The 17,115-nt window shown below is 35.2% G+C and overlaps 1 protein-coding gene across 5 annotated transcripts in view; it reads right to left on the reverse strand.

Moving 5' to 3' along the window:
* Positions 1 to 14: 14 nt before the first annotated feature.
* The window catches only part of LOC106173516 (rab GTPase-activating protein 1-like), a 36,057-nt gene continuing 18,956 nt past the window's right edge, over positions 15 to 17,115 (reverse strand). For 4 of the 5 annotated variants that reach the window (XM_087009635.1, XM_087009633.1, XM_087009636.1 and 1 more), the window contains 17 exons: positions 16,915 to 17,081; positions 16,197 to 16,353; positions 15,595 to 15,722; positions 14,970 to 15,089; positions 14,481 to 14,594; positions 14,189 to 14,263; positions 13,736 to 13,861; positions 13,231 to 13,374; positions 12,393 to 12,434; positions 10,206 to 10,334; positions 6,812 to 6,904; positions 6,291 to 6,401; positions 5,722 to 5,742; positions 3,806 to 3,910; positions 3,415 to 3,498; positions 2,934 to 3,005; positions 15 to 2,623 (listed from right to left, as the gene is read on the reverse strand). In XM_087009635.1, coding sequence (XP_086865761.1) covers positions 2,243 to 2,623; positions 2,934 to 3,005; positions 3,415 to 3,498; positions 3,806 to 3,910; positions 5,722 to 5,742; positions 6,291 to 6,401; positions 6,812 to 6,904; positions 10,206 to 10,334; positions 12,393 to 12,434; positions 13,231 to 13,374; positions 13,736 to 13,861; positions 14,189 to 14,263; positions 14,481 to 14,594; positions 14,970 to 15,089; positions 15,595 to 15,722; positions 16,197 to 16,353; positions 16,915 to 17,081 — 2,069 coding nt within the window. In that variant the 3' untranslated portion in view covers positions 15 to 2,242. The remainder of the gene's footprint in view (positions 2,624 to 2,933; positions 3,006 to 3,414; positions 3,499 to 3,805; positions 3,911 to 5,721; positions 5,743 to 6,290; positions 6,402 to 6,811; positions 6,905 to 10,205; positions 10,335 to 12,392; positions 12,435 to 13,230; positions 13,375 to 13,735; positions 13,862 to 14,188; positions 14,264 to 14,480; positions 14,595 to 14,969; positions 15,090 to 15,594; positions 15,723 to 16,196; positions 16,354 to 16,914; positions 17,082 to 17,115) is intronic. The other variant, XM_087009634.1, reaches the window with a different exon arrangement.

The raw sequence follows: 17,115 nt of genomic DNA on the forward strand, positions 1-17,115 counted from the left end.
AACAGGAGTCAAGGTTTTAAATGTCTATAAGTACTTGTAACATTTATTTCATTGTTAAATATGTTTCACTGGTATGGGAACACTATGCGCGTAAAGTTCAGTTAAGGATTCTTTATACAACATGTACAACTCATAACTGATATGTCACCTCACAGACAAAGCGCCAGAGATACAGTGAATAATTATCACAATATCAATTCAATCGTACTTTTGCACTGAAATTCTACCAAGTGCACAGAATGAGAAGAAAACTGCAGAGTGGACTAGAGGTACAAAATCTTAATATATTTGCGAACACTGTTAACTGAAGAAGAGAATGAGAGGATCAAAGCTTGACAAAAAAGTTCAAAACCATAAACTCAAACAACTACATGCTATGAAATAAGAATGTTTACATATTAACCAAAATAGCCAAACATCCAAGTATAAGAGACAGGTGGCTAATAATAAGTGCAGCAAGAGAATGTGCCTCCGTTCTTGCTATTCCTTAAAACAATTCAGTCAATATGTTGATATTCTACATATATACAGCAGTTACTAGCCATGGTGGCAAGCTAATTGTCTATGGAAATGAACAATTAGTTTAGATAACAATATCTTATAATAACTAACCCCAAGTAGTTGTTACACAGTCACAATTTATTTTAATACTTGTAGCACCAAAAGCAATTGGAAAATGTAAGTAGATAAACATTACATAATATTTATTATCCCACAGAATAGGATAGAAAGCTATTCAAAAAGGGAGGGTTGGGTACTCTAATTTTCACAACCAAATAATTACACTACTGTTCCCAGATGTAATAATAATTGCACATATATTTACATTATAAATAGCATTATACCCTTCTTGAAATGACTGAATGAAAAAAAAATCAAGCATTGGATTTTTAGTTTTTTCCTTTGCATGGGGAGGGGAGGGGGCAAAAATAGCAATGTTTTGCCCAACTCAAAACTGCAAACTTTATCTCAAACATTCAACAAGAGAAAGCAGGTGTATTTACAGGGTGGGGGAAGGGGGGGGGGGAGAGGAGGAAGAGACAGAGAAGTCACCCTATTGTCCATAATATAACCCTCAAAATATGCAGTCTTGGCCAAAATTACCTTGCCAAGATGCACAGGAAACCAGATACAGACAAATGTGTAAACACGCAGCAATCCAATGAATAATAGTTTAAATACTAGCATTTGACAATAGTAGTGCTGCAGGCTAAAAAAAAAAATTCAGGAAGTCCAAATAAATGATGTACTTAACCTCCTTGAAATACAATTTTGCTTGCTTTGAAAGACATGAAAATATTTGGCCTTTCACAAACTTTATAAATGCACCAGTGTACACACTATTTTTAAGCTCGCTCTCTCACACACAGTGTTCTGTTGCACAAGTATACTTCCATCGTGACACAATATTACAACACAGGCAGTAAGGAGTGCACAATCACCCATCAACACCATAATGACTTCCATCTGAAAGTATGTTGTACACTGCATGGCTAAAAAATATCTTTGGATTTTAATCTCAATTTCTACAAGGTGTAGTTAAAGAAAAGAAAGCCCTCCATCCAATTACATAGCATCTTCACAATTAGGTTGCTGTTGTCTTTTAACTAATACAAAAAGCATTAGCAAGCACACTGCTATTACTGTGCCCATGGAACTATACACAAATCCTATTCTTAAAATGAGAAGTTCTTGAATGTATGCGTGAGTGCCAGTCAAAATCATCTCATTTTTTAAAAAACATCAATAACAATGTCAACACTAGTTATGTACAGCATACGAGTCACATTTTCAGCAGTGAAACTACATCTGGCATGTTCTAATGTAGGAATCCTCTGCCTACAAGCATGGTATTTACTAACATAGTAAATCAACAATGCAAAAAAAAAATCTATAGATGTAAAAGTGACATTCTTTTAGTTAAATTGTCTGTGGCAATAACAATACTTTGTCCACACACTGGTGACTGACTACGACTCGTAACAGTTGAGCTATATATGCCATAAATACAATTTCACACTGAGAAGAAACTGACACACATAAAAATCTGTTGCCAGAATGACAGTTTGGCACATATCAACAGACTCAGCCACTACCTTTCTTTCCGATTATAGAAAGGTAGTGGAATTGGAATTTCTTCCTATTAAGTCAAACTTCCCATTGTCCTATTGGTCTCTATAGCAACAACTTATTAGTGTTATGTGAACTCTGACCCACTTAAACTAGAGACTAAATTTTCTTTTTAAGTCATGCTCTCTTTCCGTTCCTTATTCTCTCTTTCTTTTTCCTTGTGATCCTTGCTATCCCTCTCTTTAGGATCTCGTTTTGCCGCCGCTTCTTTTATTGAGTTAAACGTCTTCTGAAACCAAGTATTCTTTGAGGCTTGTAACTCTGTTAAAGCTGCGTTAAGCTGATGCGTTAAGTCCTGTGTCTTGCACTCGGATTCAACGAGTGCTAGCTTCGTTTGTGCCAGCTCCAGTTCGAGCTCCCGAATCTGCTTGGTTGCATCCAACACTTGGTTTGGGTCTGCGCCATCGGAAATGGTCATCGAAGTATCCATCGATTTCAACTGGGTATCCGTGTTAGCGAGCTTTGTGCACCGATCACAGCCAGAAATCACTTCCTGTGACGGATAAATGAGAGAAAGTCAATTGTGTGAAATGAATTTTCAATTGCAATGAGGTAAGTAAATTAAGTTTCAAGGAGAAAGCTTCTAATCCTCACAGATTTTCTGCACTCTTCATTTAAATGCAGCAATTACTTCCCAGCTAGAACAATTTTAGCTAGGGTAAAATATCTTCATGCATACAGAAGTAAAAATCTGGTCAACAGAAGTGAATTACTGTATAAATTTATTAACTAAAATTTAACATTCAAATTAAAAACTTAAATTGTGTTAGTATGAAGCTATCATGTTAATTTTACATTATTACCTTGATTTTAGCCAGATCTATCTTACTGGCAGATGCCTGCTTCTCTAAGCGCTCACTCAACTGGGTGCAGATCTACAGGGAAATGGTAAAAATCTTATACATTATTATTGCAAAATAAAATGTTTAAAACAGGATGCAGATCATTTTAAGATTCATTACTTTACAAATAAGTATAAATTCATATGACCTTGTTTAGTGTTTCAATTACAAATTATATTGTGCTGGAATAATTTTCCTCTTTATAGTAACTATTACATAATGAAATACTACAAAATTTAACCAAAGGGCAATGGAGGCAATCTTTCTGTGTCAAAACAAAAATATTTTTGTGAGAGAGAAAAATCCCTTTTTAATGGTGTAATTTGTGCCTATAATTGCAGTCTTGACCTTTAAATACAAAAATGATTGAATATCACAAAAACAATGAATATAAACCGAATTAGCCTGTAAGTTTATAATGACATTTATCACTGACATGTACCTGCTTGTACTCTGCAATAATGGCATTATTTCTGCTGCTCTCCTGGTCCAGCTTTTCCAGCTCTCTCCTGCACATGTCCTTCAACTAAGTAAAGCAAGGCATAATTATGGTTTTTGTCAAATGGAAGGCAGGATCACTGTACAGTATTATATGTAAGTTTTTACATTTGATCGTGTAATATAAAGACAAAAGGGTTATATATTTATTTTTTTCTGATATATTTATGTATAAAAATACATTTCACATATTCATAACACAGCATGTTAAGTCCTCTCTCTCTCTCACTCTCTCTCTCTCTCTCTCTCTCTCTCTCTCTCAAATCACCATCTTCACCATCACTCTCACCGTGTGCTCCCACCAAGTGATAATCAGTAAAATCCAATATAATCACCTGTGCTGATTCTGTCTCCAATCTCTTCTTTTCCTCCTCCAGCTCCACCAGATCAGTCTTGGTTGACAGCAGTTCCTTTGCCAGGGCATCTGCTTTATCTTCAGACTAAATGAAATGAAGTAAAAAACTGAATTACAATTCAAATATAACATAAACCTATGATAGTCACAAAGTGAACTATTCTATGATTTCCCAATAATGTAATAAGTAACAAACATTTTGCTCTAGTGGAAAGACAAAGTAATGAGTCTAAAGCTGATTTTAACAAGATGATTTCAACTAGCTGGAAAAAAAAAGAACCTGTAATAGTATCTAATATCAGGAAAGCTTTATTCTGAGATGGGTAATTGAGTGAAGTATAATTTGATGCAGTGGAACACATCACTTTGGCATTATCCTGGTTTTGCCATGCAGAAATTGAAGCAATCACATTAGAAAGTGGCACAATTGGTCTGCAGGCATCAATTTGTTTCCAGCATCTTAGGACCCATTCCCATAGACACAATCGGTCTACGTGGATCGACCCAACTCTGCAGGGACTCTCGTTGACTGCAGTCAGCTTAATTGAATGACACAGCACCTCCTGGGCTTAAGTAGAATACAGAAAAGCTGGTGATTATAGGAGTACATTGGAAACAAGGAGGCCTGATATTCAGTTAACCTGATTGCAATTAGCCAGGGTTCCAGCAGAGTTGGATCGATTCCACACAGACCAATGGTGTCCCTGGAAATGGGGTCTTACACAAATGAGGCATGATTTCAGTCTTACCACAGTTAAGTTAAATACATATTTATATAGTTGTTAGTGGAAGCAAAACAGTATATGGCCGTTTGAAATAAAATGACAAGAAGAACAAAGTTTGAGGAATGTTGTTTCACAACACATCAATTCAAATGACTACTCCCACAATTGCAGATACACATGCAATACAGGCATTTTTACACAAATCTATCTGCTAATTCAAACAACAAATGTGCTGAAAGATCAAGAAAACTAACACTGCATCAATATTAACAGCACAGGTGCTATGGGCATCTATCCTATTACGCAAATAAAGCATTCTTCTATCCTGAAAAAATATCTAACACTGCTGATTTATAAAATCTTAAAAGAGCATGCATATACCCATTTGCACAAAATTACGTAGCTAATATACATGCAAATGCTGCCTAAACTAAGTAGAAGACCCCTTTGCCCAGGCTTTAACTTTAATCAACTTTCCTTTACCACCCCTAAGAAGATTCCTAAGGGAACATTTGCAGGTCTTGATAAGAATTTTGTAAAATGTATCAAACCACCCCTTCTTCAACACACACAACACGCACACATTTAACAAGCATGAGGGTATACAAATGCATAATATTGAATCCTTCAGTAGTCTACATCCATTTGTGACCTTTTATCAGCTGAACAGGTGACAAAGGCAAATTGCTCCCAACATTAAATCTAATGGCCTGAAACTGAACGCGTTAACTGTGTTCAAAGGCTAATTCTGCGTAGCTGCGACAGTAAGCTCATATTAAAACCAGCATACTGATATATCCATGGTTATGGGAGATTTTACCCATTTGCAGTTTATCATCAAAGAAACGCATACAGCATTTATTAAAGGGGATGTATGGGTGTATGTTGAATATGAGTAAGAAAAAAAAATCTAATAACCCATATTCCATGTTGCTACCAGCTTCTACATTAAACCCATATAACACATCTATGACAGCGTGTGAACTAGGTAACAAACAAAAAACTGACAAACAAACTGGCATTATCAAAATGTATCCCTGACAAAAATATCAAAAACATGAAAAACACAACCTCTAGTTCCACTTAAAAACAAACAATTCAAGCAAAACATGAAAATCCAAAGCACAGCAGACGGCACATCAAAATGGGAAAACACTGCCATCCAGCCTACCTCAAAGGTCCTAGCTTCCATCTGATGAAAAGAGGGAAAGGGAAGAACAATTCAGGAAAATATCATTGATAAGCAGGTAAGAGAATTACAAAAGCTTTTGCAGGGATTAATGCTATGCATTTTCAATGAAAAGGACAATGGATTTCTGTGATTTTGGGGATTATACCAAGCAAAACATCTTTTTAGATTAAAAACAAGCCAGTACTATCGATTCAACAAGTCGTTAAAATATCCCAAGGGAAATTAATACATAATATGCATATTTAGCAGGATAGTATAGAGAAAATAAAAGGTTAAAGAAAAGGATAAATAATTGTCCAAAGACATATTTGAAAAAATCAAGGGTAAAAACTTTATTAATTTTATACAACTGAAACTACGTTTATAAGGACGTTAGACTATCTAATTATCATTAGTAAGCTCTCACATTAATGAGTAAATATTTAAAACTAATGAAAATATACAGTTATATACCATACTGCATAAAGAAAGTTCAGCTCCATATTCACAAGTTGATTTTTTCATGTATAGCAAGGTCTATATGTAATAGTGATATGATGACCACTTACAGCATCCAGGTCACTCCTGAGCTGTATCTTACTGGTCACTAGCTCATGGGCCAGGTCATCGTTCTCCTGCTCCAGCCTCATGTTGGCTTCCATCAGGCGCTTGTTCTCACGCTGAAATGGACAGAAAAGAAGATGTGTTTTTTTCAGAGTGAAAACAAAACACACATGAACTGTGCAGACCTCCCTTTTTTTCTTCCTTCTACAGATATTTCGTTTGTCAATTTGAATGCAATTAACCTGGTACAATTCAGTGATATTTAAGGAAAATACTGTTTTTCTACTTGGGAACATCAACAAAAATTAGGCCAAAAGGACATGTAACAGCCTCATATTCACTAATATCAAAAGGATTAAAAAGTGGCAATGAGGCATCTTGAAGATACACCTTTCCAAGGACAAAGCATTTCTCCTCAGCATCTTGTTCATTCTATTATATATATGCAAGATATCTAGTGTGATTTAAACTTTAGACTTATGAAAATCAAGATATTTTGGTGTCAGAGTAATTATCTAAACTGTACCTCATATCTCTCAATAGGGTCTTCCTGCTGCATTTGGGCTTCCTTGATGCTCATGTACTCCTTCTCATACTTTTTCAGCTTCTTGGAGCTTATCTGAAATGAAGAACCAAACACTAGTTAATTTTCAATTTTGATAAGTACATACTGTAAACCACCTACTTGATTCATAGTCCTTGAAATACTTGAAAGACAGCTAACCTGTAGTATCAGCCGACCTTTTAAAATTGCTGTCTTCTCTTAAAAGCTGCTGATTCTCAGATACCTTTGGCCCAACGACTTTATAATTTCCTTCAATCACAAGAACCTGCAGCAAACTAAAGCAGTCTCTCTGGCATTAAAAATCCCAATGTCAAGCTGATGGCCCACATTAATTTTGAACACATCCGTTATGTCATATTGATCAATGCTCTTCTCTCTTTCCTGCTATAGATGGACTCCTTCTATCAACTTGGAAAGCATTGGAGCATTCTTAAAGCAAAACCTCAGCAAATGCAACCCTTTCAGCTAAGATTTCACACAGATTCACTCAATCACACTATCAAGGAAATTGTCAAGTAAGCAAACAGTCTGTTCAAAATAAACCTCGCATCTTTAAGTCAACTTTGAGTGTTCATGGTAATTTGCTTCACAGGAAATTAGCAAATAAAATGGTCAACTGGATCTTAACATTGAAAACACTGTCAATCTTACGTACCATGGCAGCATATATGTCTCTCACAGTTGGGAGAAAAAAAGGGGAATATCAGCAATAATAATTACAAGTTTACAGTTGTCACGGAATCAATTTCATCCTCAGTACTATGCAAAAGCAGCCTGACCAACAACATGTATGGTTGTTCATACAAGGTTCATCCATCTGCTACATGTGTTATCCCTTTGAAGTCTTAATTTTATGGGACACCATACAAACCGTACCTTAAGATAATTATCCCATAATACAGAATAAAGAATGTCCGTACCCGATTTATCCACCCTGACAGCAATCAATATAAAGCTGAATGATTGATAATTCGCAAAAATTCCCTTGACCAATATGTTATTCACACCATCTTTTTCTTTGTGTCCACCAATGGGTAATTATATGCTGACAAATACTATTCTGCCAAATGTTCAATTGCTGGAATTAGCAAATATTGGAAATAGCCAGATTTTGCATATGGCTCTTGTTAAGTACTTAGCATCACTGACTTTCTTCGTTAAGCAATAATTAACTGACAAGTCTCAGCACGAGCTACTGCAGTCATTTTGTTGCTGCGCATTCTGCATATTTTATGACAAACATAACTGAATCTTACCATTTTTCCTTTGCTCTGTGTACCACCAACAAAGAGTGTTTTCAAATCTTCCATATGTTATCCTTGTCCCAAATTGGATTATTAAGACCTTACATGTGGGTGAATATATTCATCTGCATAGTGATTACAATATCATAGAATATAATTTCCCCATATTATGGTTTTTATAGCTGAATTCATAAAACAGGGATGAATACTACCCTTATAGCTAAGTACATGAAAGGCATGGATTCTACCCTCATATTTCTTTCATCCTTTTTACACTATGTATAAAAGCTGTGCATACAATGTGCAGACATATTAAAATAGTAATTTTAGTTCAGGCATAATTTTTAGAACCTGGAAATTTTTGTTCCTATGAAACGTTTTCTTGATTCAATCTTCCATAGGGTACTAAAGCAAATTTAGCTTAGTTGCCACATTGGCAACCTTGGGCAACCATGTGTTCTATAAATAAATATACTATAATAAGTTCCAAAGACAATCCTTGCAATTAAACATTCAGATATTCTGTTAGGTATTCAGAATGATATAATGTCATCTCCAAATATTTTGTACATAACCTTTATTGTGCATATTAAATGTCCCCTTTATTCTCATAAGTACGCAATTCCATCTGACTTGATAAAGAACACCGATAGAAAAATTCAGACTTCTTTGGAAATCAATAAAATTCAATTCCAAGGAAGCAGATCAGTATGAAATACAAGACATTGAATGCTAAAACTTGTTATCAGAATCAAATTACTGAGTAAGTAAATGGGCCACATTGTGCCTTCCAACAATGAAGATCATATCAATTATATTCCTACAGTATTTCAAGTGACATGTCAAACTAGGAGAACTATATCTATAATAAAATGTCCTCCATGATAATCAATTAACTGAAACAAATCATAGATAAAAGAATGTTATTTTACTTTCACTATAAGGGACACATAAAAATGAATTAACTATTCAAAAAGCTTTCTTAGTTGTCTTAAGAAATAAGACAGGGCTAGCATCATTAATGGAGACATTACCATTATGTTTTTATTCAATTGCAAAAATCTAATCATTTCTGCCATGGAAAGTGGTTCACTTTATGCTATGTTTAGCATAATGCCATAATTTTACAAACATGTGTATCTGCAAATGCCAAATTGGATTCACTTTGTCAGATGTATGGTATACAAATGGCACAATGGCAGCATTACTGCCAATATGAGTTGATATATCTGCATTGAAACAAACACTAAAGAACAGTCAACTTGGCACAAGAGAAATCTGTCTAGACCTATCTTTGATCTATCATAATCAACAGGTCCCGATGGAAGCAAATTTCAAACTTAATATCTTCTGCTGGTGTTTAATACAAAGCCACTAATTACTTAGACCTCTAGGCTGACTCTGGGGGTTGGAAGCTCGCTCTATAGCTCTTTATTATGTTTTTTAGCAATGGATCTTATTTGCCCTTTTATTTTAACAAATGAGGTAAAAATTAAACTTTCCATTATTACTACATTGCTTCAATTAATGAAAAGTGAAGGTACTAGCTGGACTCACAGCTCAAACCTCCAGAGGTTGGTAGTTTATAGGCAACCCTTATGAATGTGGTGAATCACAAATAAAATTTTTATAAAGCTACACGCCAGGCTGATAATCTTAAGCTAATTCTGATAGCCCATGGGCCTGCTTTACAATAAGTCTTGTTTTGTGCTCAGACTTCACGGTAAAATCATAAAAACTGAATAGTGAACTTTGTTCAACTGAAGTTATAATACTAGTTTGAAAGCATTTTACATTAAGGAAATGAAGCACAATTAATGTTGTGATAATTAAATGCAATGTCCCTTAGCTAGATTTCTACATCTAAATATCTGGCAAAACTACTCTATGACATCTTTTCCAATTCTGGCCTTAAAAATCATAAAACCTTACAAATTAAGGTGCCTAATACCAAATTTTCCTTCAGAAATGCATGGAGACAGATGGCGGACTAAATTAATAGCAATTCCTTTGGAACCAAATAATACAAACAAATATTGTACAAAACACCAAACCAAAGTGCAGGACCAGTTACAACAATGATTTAAGATGCACGAAGATTTGTCACTTACCTTCCAGCTCACAGCAGTGGTCAGCAGCTCACGGGCATTCTCCTCCGATCTGTACTTCTTTGGCAGCTGGACCCGAAAATATTTGAGAATTCCTTCAAAGTCCAAGGCTAGCAGCTCCTTTCTGTTGCTCTGCAAATGGCAAGGAGTTAGGAAATGAACATTGATTAATTGTCAGGGAAGATAAAGTGCACTTCCCATCAACTGCTTATTAAACAATCTTGTCTGAACTTTTATTGCATGTGGAATTTTTAATGCACTCTACGTGTATAAACCTACTTATGAACCCAACATGCTCACTGACAAAACTATTGAATATATAAAATAATCTAGGATGAATTATTAATAAAATCATATTAAAACTACTGCACTCTTTATATTGGTTTCAATAATGTTCTTACTGAGCATCACAATAAAATTACATTAATATCATTTGAGATTATGACAATCTAAATTATTCAATTGTTGAAAAATTCAAAAGACATTAAGAGGTATATTGCTGCAGTATTACCACCAATCAATTAACCTTTGTCTTACCAGATGTCTAATCTAATGGGGCTTACAATACCTACTTGAAATTTCTACACAATCACATACAAAACTTATTCTATAGTGGCTGTTGTCTCTATGTTAACTTCCATGGACTTCTACATTTATGTATAACCTAAAACCAGCAGCTATTAGCAAATCAAGGCACTCGTCTGTGTGTCATTACCACCAATCTAATGCACTCCAGGGATTTTCCAGTTCATCAGGAAAAAAAAAATACTGACATGCATGTACAATACCAAACCTTTGGTTATGCCTCGTTATCCCCAAGATAGGAGCAAATGTTTATCCCTATATCCTACAAGTGACGTAATCCTCACAGTTCTCAATTGTACAACTCCTTAGTGCAGTGATGAACAAGAACTGTTATGTGCACGGAAACAATGTGAACCCTGCACCTTAACTTAGCTAGTTGCAGTCTCTCCACTCCTCAGCCCTAGTAATCTTCACACTGTACAGAACTTGTCTACAAGTATCACCTAATCGAAACCCCCAAATGTACGATACATTTTAATACTTGCTTCCTCGCCCTCTAATGTTCTTCAGCATAATTACAAGACACATACATCTAGCCAGGCGGACAGGTCTACTTGGCTACAGTACATTACTGTGGGGTAGGCAGAACCACACAGTTTAGAATCCCATCTCAAGTCCCCTAGAGAGTCGTCAAAATGTCAATAAATTTTCCCCACGCCAAGACTGGGAATGCTACACAGCTATCTTCAATCTCACTTCCATCTCTAATGGCACAAAAATGAGTCATTTGGCCAAAAAAATGTATATGTGGTAAAAATAATCAATCAACCATGAGTTGGATGATTGTTATATAATTGTGCCCTGTACTGTGGATAGGGAAGCGGGTCTGTAAGTGTGGCAGATCAATACTAAATGGCTATCTATGCAAAAAATTGCTCCTCGGTATATAGTTACAGGTGCCCCCAAATGTCAATGTCTGATATAATAGTATTATATATGAGGAAGTATTACACGGATAAAAAAAATTCTATTTGTATTATACTTCATACCAAAATTTGTCAGTCTTTAACTATTAAGAATCATGAAGTATAACCTTGATGTTCAGAAGAATTTGCAAGATAATGTTCATACTTCACATCAAAACATATTTTGTCATCTTCAACATATATTTATATGTAATCAATGCCAATTTTCAGCCAAGCTTGAAAAAACAGAGAGCTGGCATAGTTCACATAAAGCAAGAAGGATATATTCTCTTTCAGTGCAGACAGTAGAAAAATGAATAGATAATACATGATTCCTTGTTGTTTTTTTCCCTTTTATGTATCTTTTGAGACAGAGAAAATACCTTATCATGTTTGATACAAACTACAAGAAACAGATCTGGCAGAAATATTTTTCATCAAACCAGTTAAGTGTATTGACGGGTCTTGTTGCTTTATCATTGATTCAAAAGTCACAATTCATTACACTAATTACACTAAGACTATCAATTTACACCAAATACAGCACTGTTTATTATATTCCAGTTTTTTTTTCCACAACTACTTGTTTAAAGCTAAGATAATTCTTATCGACTTTTGCCATGGAAACAAAATTTCCTCAAAATACACAAGTTAGCTTGCAAAATAACTTATTGATTTATTCCTTAAATGCATTACTTACTTTCAACAGTGCCAGTGCCACATGGAAAATGGTATTCATGCCCTGAAAAAAAAAAGATAATTGGTAACTTTTTATTGTAACTGAGCACTTAACTGTAACTATGCACTATAAATTCCAAACAAGAGTATTTATATTTTTAACTTCATGTATCATTTTACAATTTTTAAGAGGATATCACAAATGAACATTCATTGCCTGTCGGATAACAAGAAATGCTCATCTATCATTTTTATCCAAAATTACTTCATTAGCCAGCTTAATTACTTCTAAACAAGCAGAATGCGAGCAACTTCATAATATGTTTTAACTTCTAATGAATTATTTTTAGCACTTGGCCAATTTTTCACATGAAAGCATATGAAAGGGCTTCTGTTAACAATAATTTTGGGATCTATGACAATTTTCAGGACGTACAAACGTTGACAAAGAAATGACCCCCATTTCTACCACAGGGGTCCAAAACTTCAAAACATAACAGAAATCCTGATACTCCTAAGGCTGCCTTCACAATGAATTTGTTGTACTAGCTAGTGCACACTTACTCCACGGGGACTCTCGTTGAATACAATCAGATTAACCTGCCTCCTCCTGGCATTGAGTAGTACTTTGGAAACAAAAGGAAGCAGGTTAATCTGTTAATCAGCAACAGTCCTCGTGGAGTTAGTGCACACTACCTTGTACAATGGATTCAATGTGAACACACCATTACTCATAATGTAATAAATAATGAAGACACAGCCCTCATTATTTCAAATGAAGTCCAAAATACCACCCAACTTCAAAATGTTTGGAAAAATTCCAAGCTGCCCAAGTTATATAAATATTCTGTGTGACCCACCTCACTGAGGAAGACATCCATGATGTGGAACACCATGAAGAGAGGGAACTTGGCAGTGAACAGTGTCAGGAACCACTGTGAGGCATACATGTGGGCCTCCAGCCTCAGCTCCATGAAGTGCTCATACAGGTCGGACAGTTGGTCCTGGAGGAGAGTGCAAAGGAAAATGTCAATGTGAGATGAGATTGCCTTTTAGTGAAAAAGTAGGAAAATATGGAGTAGGGTCCAGGGGGTCCCAAAAAGTTGGAAGTCTGCCACTGGTTAGAAAAAGTCTCATCCCTGAATGTGGTTCTCTGATCAACAGTGGGTAAAAAATAGATAACGTTTAACCTGTAGGTCTAGTGATATGTTTAATGAAGATAATCATGGTGATGGAGAGAAAAAAATGTTTTAATACAGTCTGAATGTCCAAAATATCAACTGCTTTTCTTACAAAAAGGGTTGTTTGTGAATATGTCTATAAAACCAATCAATATATATAAACTACTGAATCAAGTTGACATACCTGCATAAGTCTTTCCAGCTGGTAGAATTTCAAGTGTAAGTCATCAAAACTGTTTTTGAACAGATCACGCAGGCCATAGTCAAACATTATCTTCACCAGTACAGCAAAGGCTTGCTCCTCTGGCATCTGAAATGAAGATTATTAGAATCAATTACTGCTGATCTCATTTATTCTTCAAAAATAGACTTTATAAATAGAAATTTAAACTATACGAACTGATGCTGTTTCAATCTGAGACATAATACTGGAGCAACATATAACAGAAGTTAAGGCTAGCAAAACTAGGGCTGATCTCCTGTTTGTAACTGAACACTAGATGTAGATACGTTATAACTTCACTGCATCATATTTCAATCAAATTCCATTTATGTATCAAAAGTATTTAAGAAAATATAACCAGTCAATTTGCATGATCTTGCAGTCTAAACTTACAATACAAGCAAAAATACATACATGTAAAACTAAACCAGCTGCTAGAAACGACAGTCCCTGACAGTAACCAATTTCTTCATCATACACAGAGTATGCCTGCAAAAGTAAAGTGAAGAAAATTCATATCATACAAGAAATGAAAGGTTTTTTTTTTCCTTTTGCTCTTCTTAAATTTACTGCAACAACAGATCAGATGTTAAACATTCAAATATCACTTAATCATGGTAAAGAAGTCAAAATAATTATTTTACCATGTGGTGCAGAGTCTACAAAAACCCAATCATTACCTTACATATAACAAGGAATTTCTTACCTTGCTGATTTTATAGAGAGCATCCTGTCCAAGTCCTCCTGTTTCTCTGAAGTAGTCATGGGCCGGGAAAGTACGATTTATGTCCCTCATGATAACATCCTCACTCACGCTGTCCTAGAAACCAATACAGTACTTTTAAATAATACATCAAATCTTTAAAACAAACAGTAAAAGATATACTTCTATAACAAATAGTCTATGTACTGTTTATAGTTTAAACACTAAAAATTACATAATTTAAAACATATCACTTACACATTAAAATGGGCCATTGGGAATACAGATCTGTTTTTCTGATTGACTTAATTTGCTCCCGCATTTAGCAGTGGAGCTCCGTCCATAATAAGTAAAACTTGTTTATATCCCCCACACAAAAAGTTTTTTTCAACAATTAATCTACATCCATATCCAAGACACAAACCTGCAATAGTCCACTGCAGTATGTTACATCAAAACTGACAAAGAAGCATGTCTCATATGTGACCATACCTTAGTGATGAGTATCCTGAAGGCTTCAAACATGTCCTTACTGTCCTGACATCCAGCCAGTAGCTGCCACACCTCTCCACGGAGAGCCTCAGGGATCCCCTTCCTGCACAGCTGATGGACCTGAAGAAAAACCCCAAACCTGCTTCAAAATTTTGGCAATTTATTTCATATTGCTTTGCAAGCTGTTTGTTCTTCCTAAGAGGTGCTGGCTTGAGGCCGTTTTAGAGGATATACAGCTTCTAAATTAGGCATGGTAATAAGGCTCAACAGCTAAAAAAAACCAAACTGTTTGTATAGAACTTTTGACACACCAAACTATACCACTGGGCTAGATGAGGGCAACAATTTAATGCACCAGTTATTCCACACACTCTATTATAGAATCCAGGGGTGAGACTGCCATTTACTAAAAAGTTAGAAAATATGTCCTATGGTCCAGGGGGGCGGCCTAGGCCAATGATATTTGGTTTCCCAAAAGTCGGAAATCCACCACTTGTCAGAAAAATCTCATCCCTGATCATGATCATCTTAATCAATTTATCAATTAAACAACTTGACTCTTTCCTGCCTTAAGCCAAGTTTTGTGCATACAAGTCTTGCATGGGGGGATAAAAGGGAAATGTACCTGTTTAGGCCTTAAAGCCAGATTCTGATGCCAGACTTTGAGGGTGTCGCCCCAAGCTTTGAGCAGCTCTTCATCTGTAATCTCCTTGCTCACACTGCCCGACCCTGACATGATGGGCTCATCAGGATCTGGTAAAAAAAAAAAAAAATAACAAAATTTGGCTAACATTACTAATAACATGACTCTGATGTCAAAATGTTATTTCACACATACATCCTTACGATATTGCTACATCACAATTACACATCATTTTTTTTTCAAAAAGTAATTATTTAATGGCAATATAATGATTCTTTTTAATGGAAGTGTTATTTTACATACCCAGATTCTTAAACGCAACTACATTACAAATTGACAATTTTTTCAAATATTTCATGACATTTATCTTGATAATCCTTTCATGCCGAAGAACAGATATCATTGTTTAATATGTGCAGCTGAACTTAACTGATTTTATTATGATATAACGTATTCAACAGCAAATCAAAATATGAAGTTCTTGTGCATCTGGCAAAATTGTACTCACTCAGAAATCCCCAGAAAAAGAAGTTACTTTTATCATGATCAGTCTTAAAAACTCAAATTATTTTCACACAACCTACCTGAGGATTCATCTCCATTTGGAGTCTTGACATCTTCCGGAATGTTCTTGGTTGGGGAGATGTTCAGACTGAGGTTGGCCTTCTTCCTGTCCTTCTCCGTCTGACTGACGATACTGACGACTTCATATGCCGCCTCATCGCCATCAGTGCTCTCAACCTGATAATATGTATAAACATGGTACTAAAATCAAGCCATTACTACTATGAATTCATTTTATTTCCTAATATCTTTATTCTCTCTGGTGCTGACCCAGGATATGTATATTAGGTTATTTCCAGAATTAGTTTTTTTTTTTACTTTTTTGTTTTGTTGTTCAATGCTTTACTAAGGGCTCTAGGTGCAAAGTTTCCTTTGAAATATCAAATGTTTTCCCATTTATACTGTATACAGGGTCCAATAAAACATTTCATAATCATTTCTGTGTGTTTCTCCACAAAAACTTAATTTTTTCTAAATGCATGATACAGAATAGGCCTGTCTTTTCAGTAAGCGGTTTCTTTTAATCACAAATTACACTATTTCATGATGATCACATAATTTACCTTGGATGATGCCTAACCATGATTCTTTTCTCCAAATATATCACCAGCTTTTCCTTTTTTTTTTCTTTTTATACAGAGTTATTAATAAAATTTGTCCCTACAGGACAATTACTTTCTATATCAATTATCATTTATTATGCAACTTAAGACTATATTTTCATTCATGATCACAAACCTCCTTAAGTTTCAAATGGAACTTCTCCTGAAGTGGCTTTTTGTTGATGTACCAGAAGCGTTCATTCTGGGGGAAGATTTTGGCCTTGGTTTCAATCACAAAGCGCACTGGTTCCCGTATACCAGCAATAACCAAATCTACAGCCACTGTCATGAATACACGAGTGTCTGTAAAACAAAAATTAATAGGCTCATGTAAAAA

This window comes from Lingula anatina, chromosome 3 (assembly GCF_051362555.1).
Source record: "Lingula anatina isolate TDL-2025a chromosome 3, LinAna3.0, whole genome shotgun sequence".
In the NCBI taxonomy this organism is placed as follows: domain Eukaryota; kingdom Metazoa; phylum Brachiopoda; class Lingulata; order Lingulida; family Lingulidae; genus Lingula; species Lingula anatina.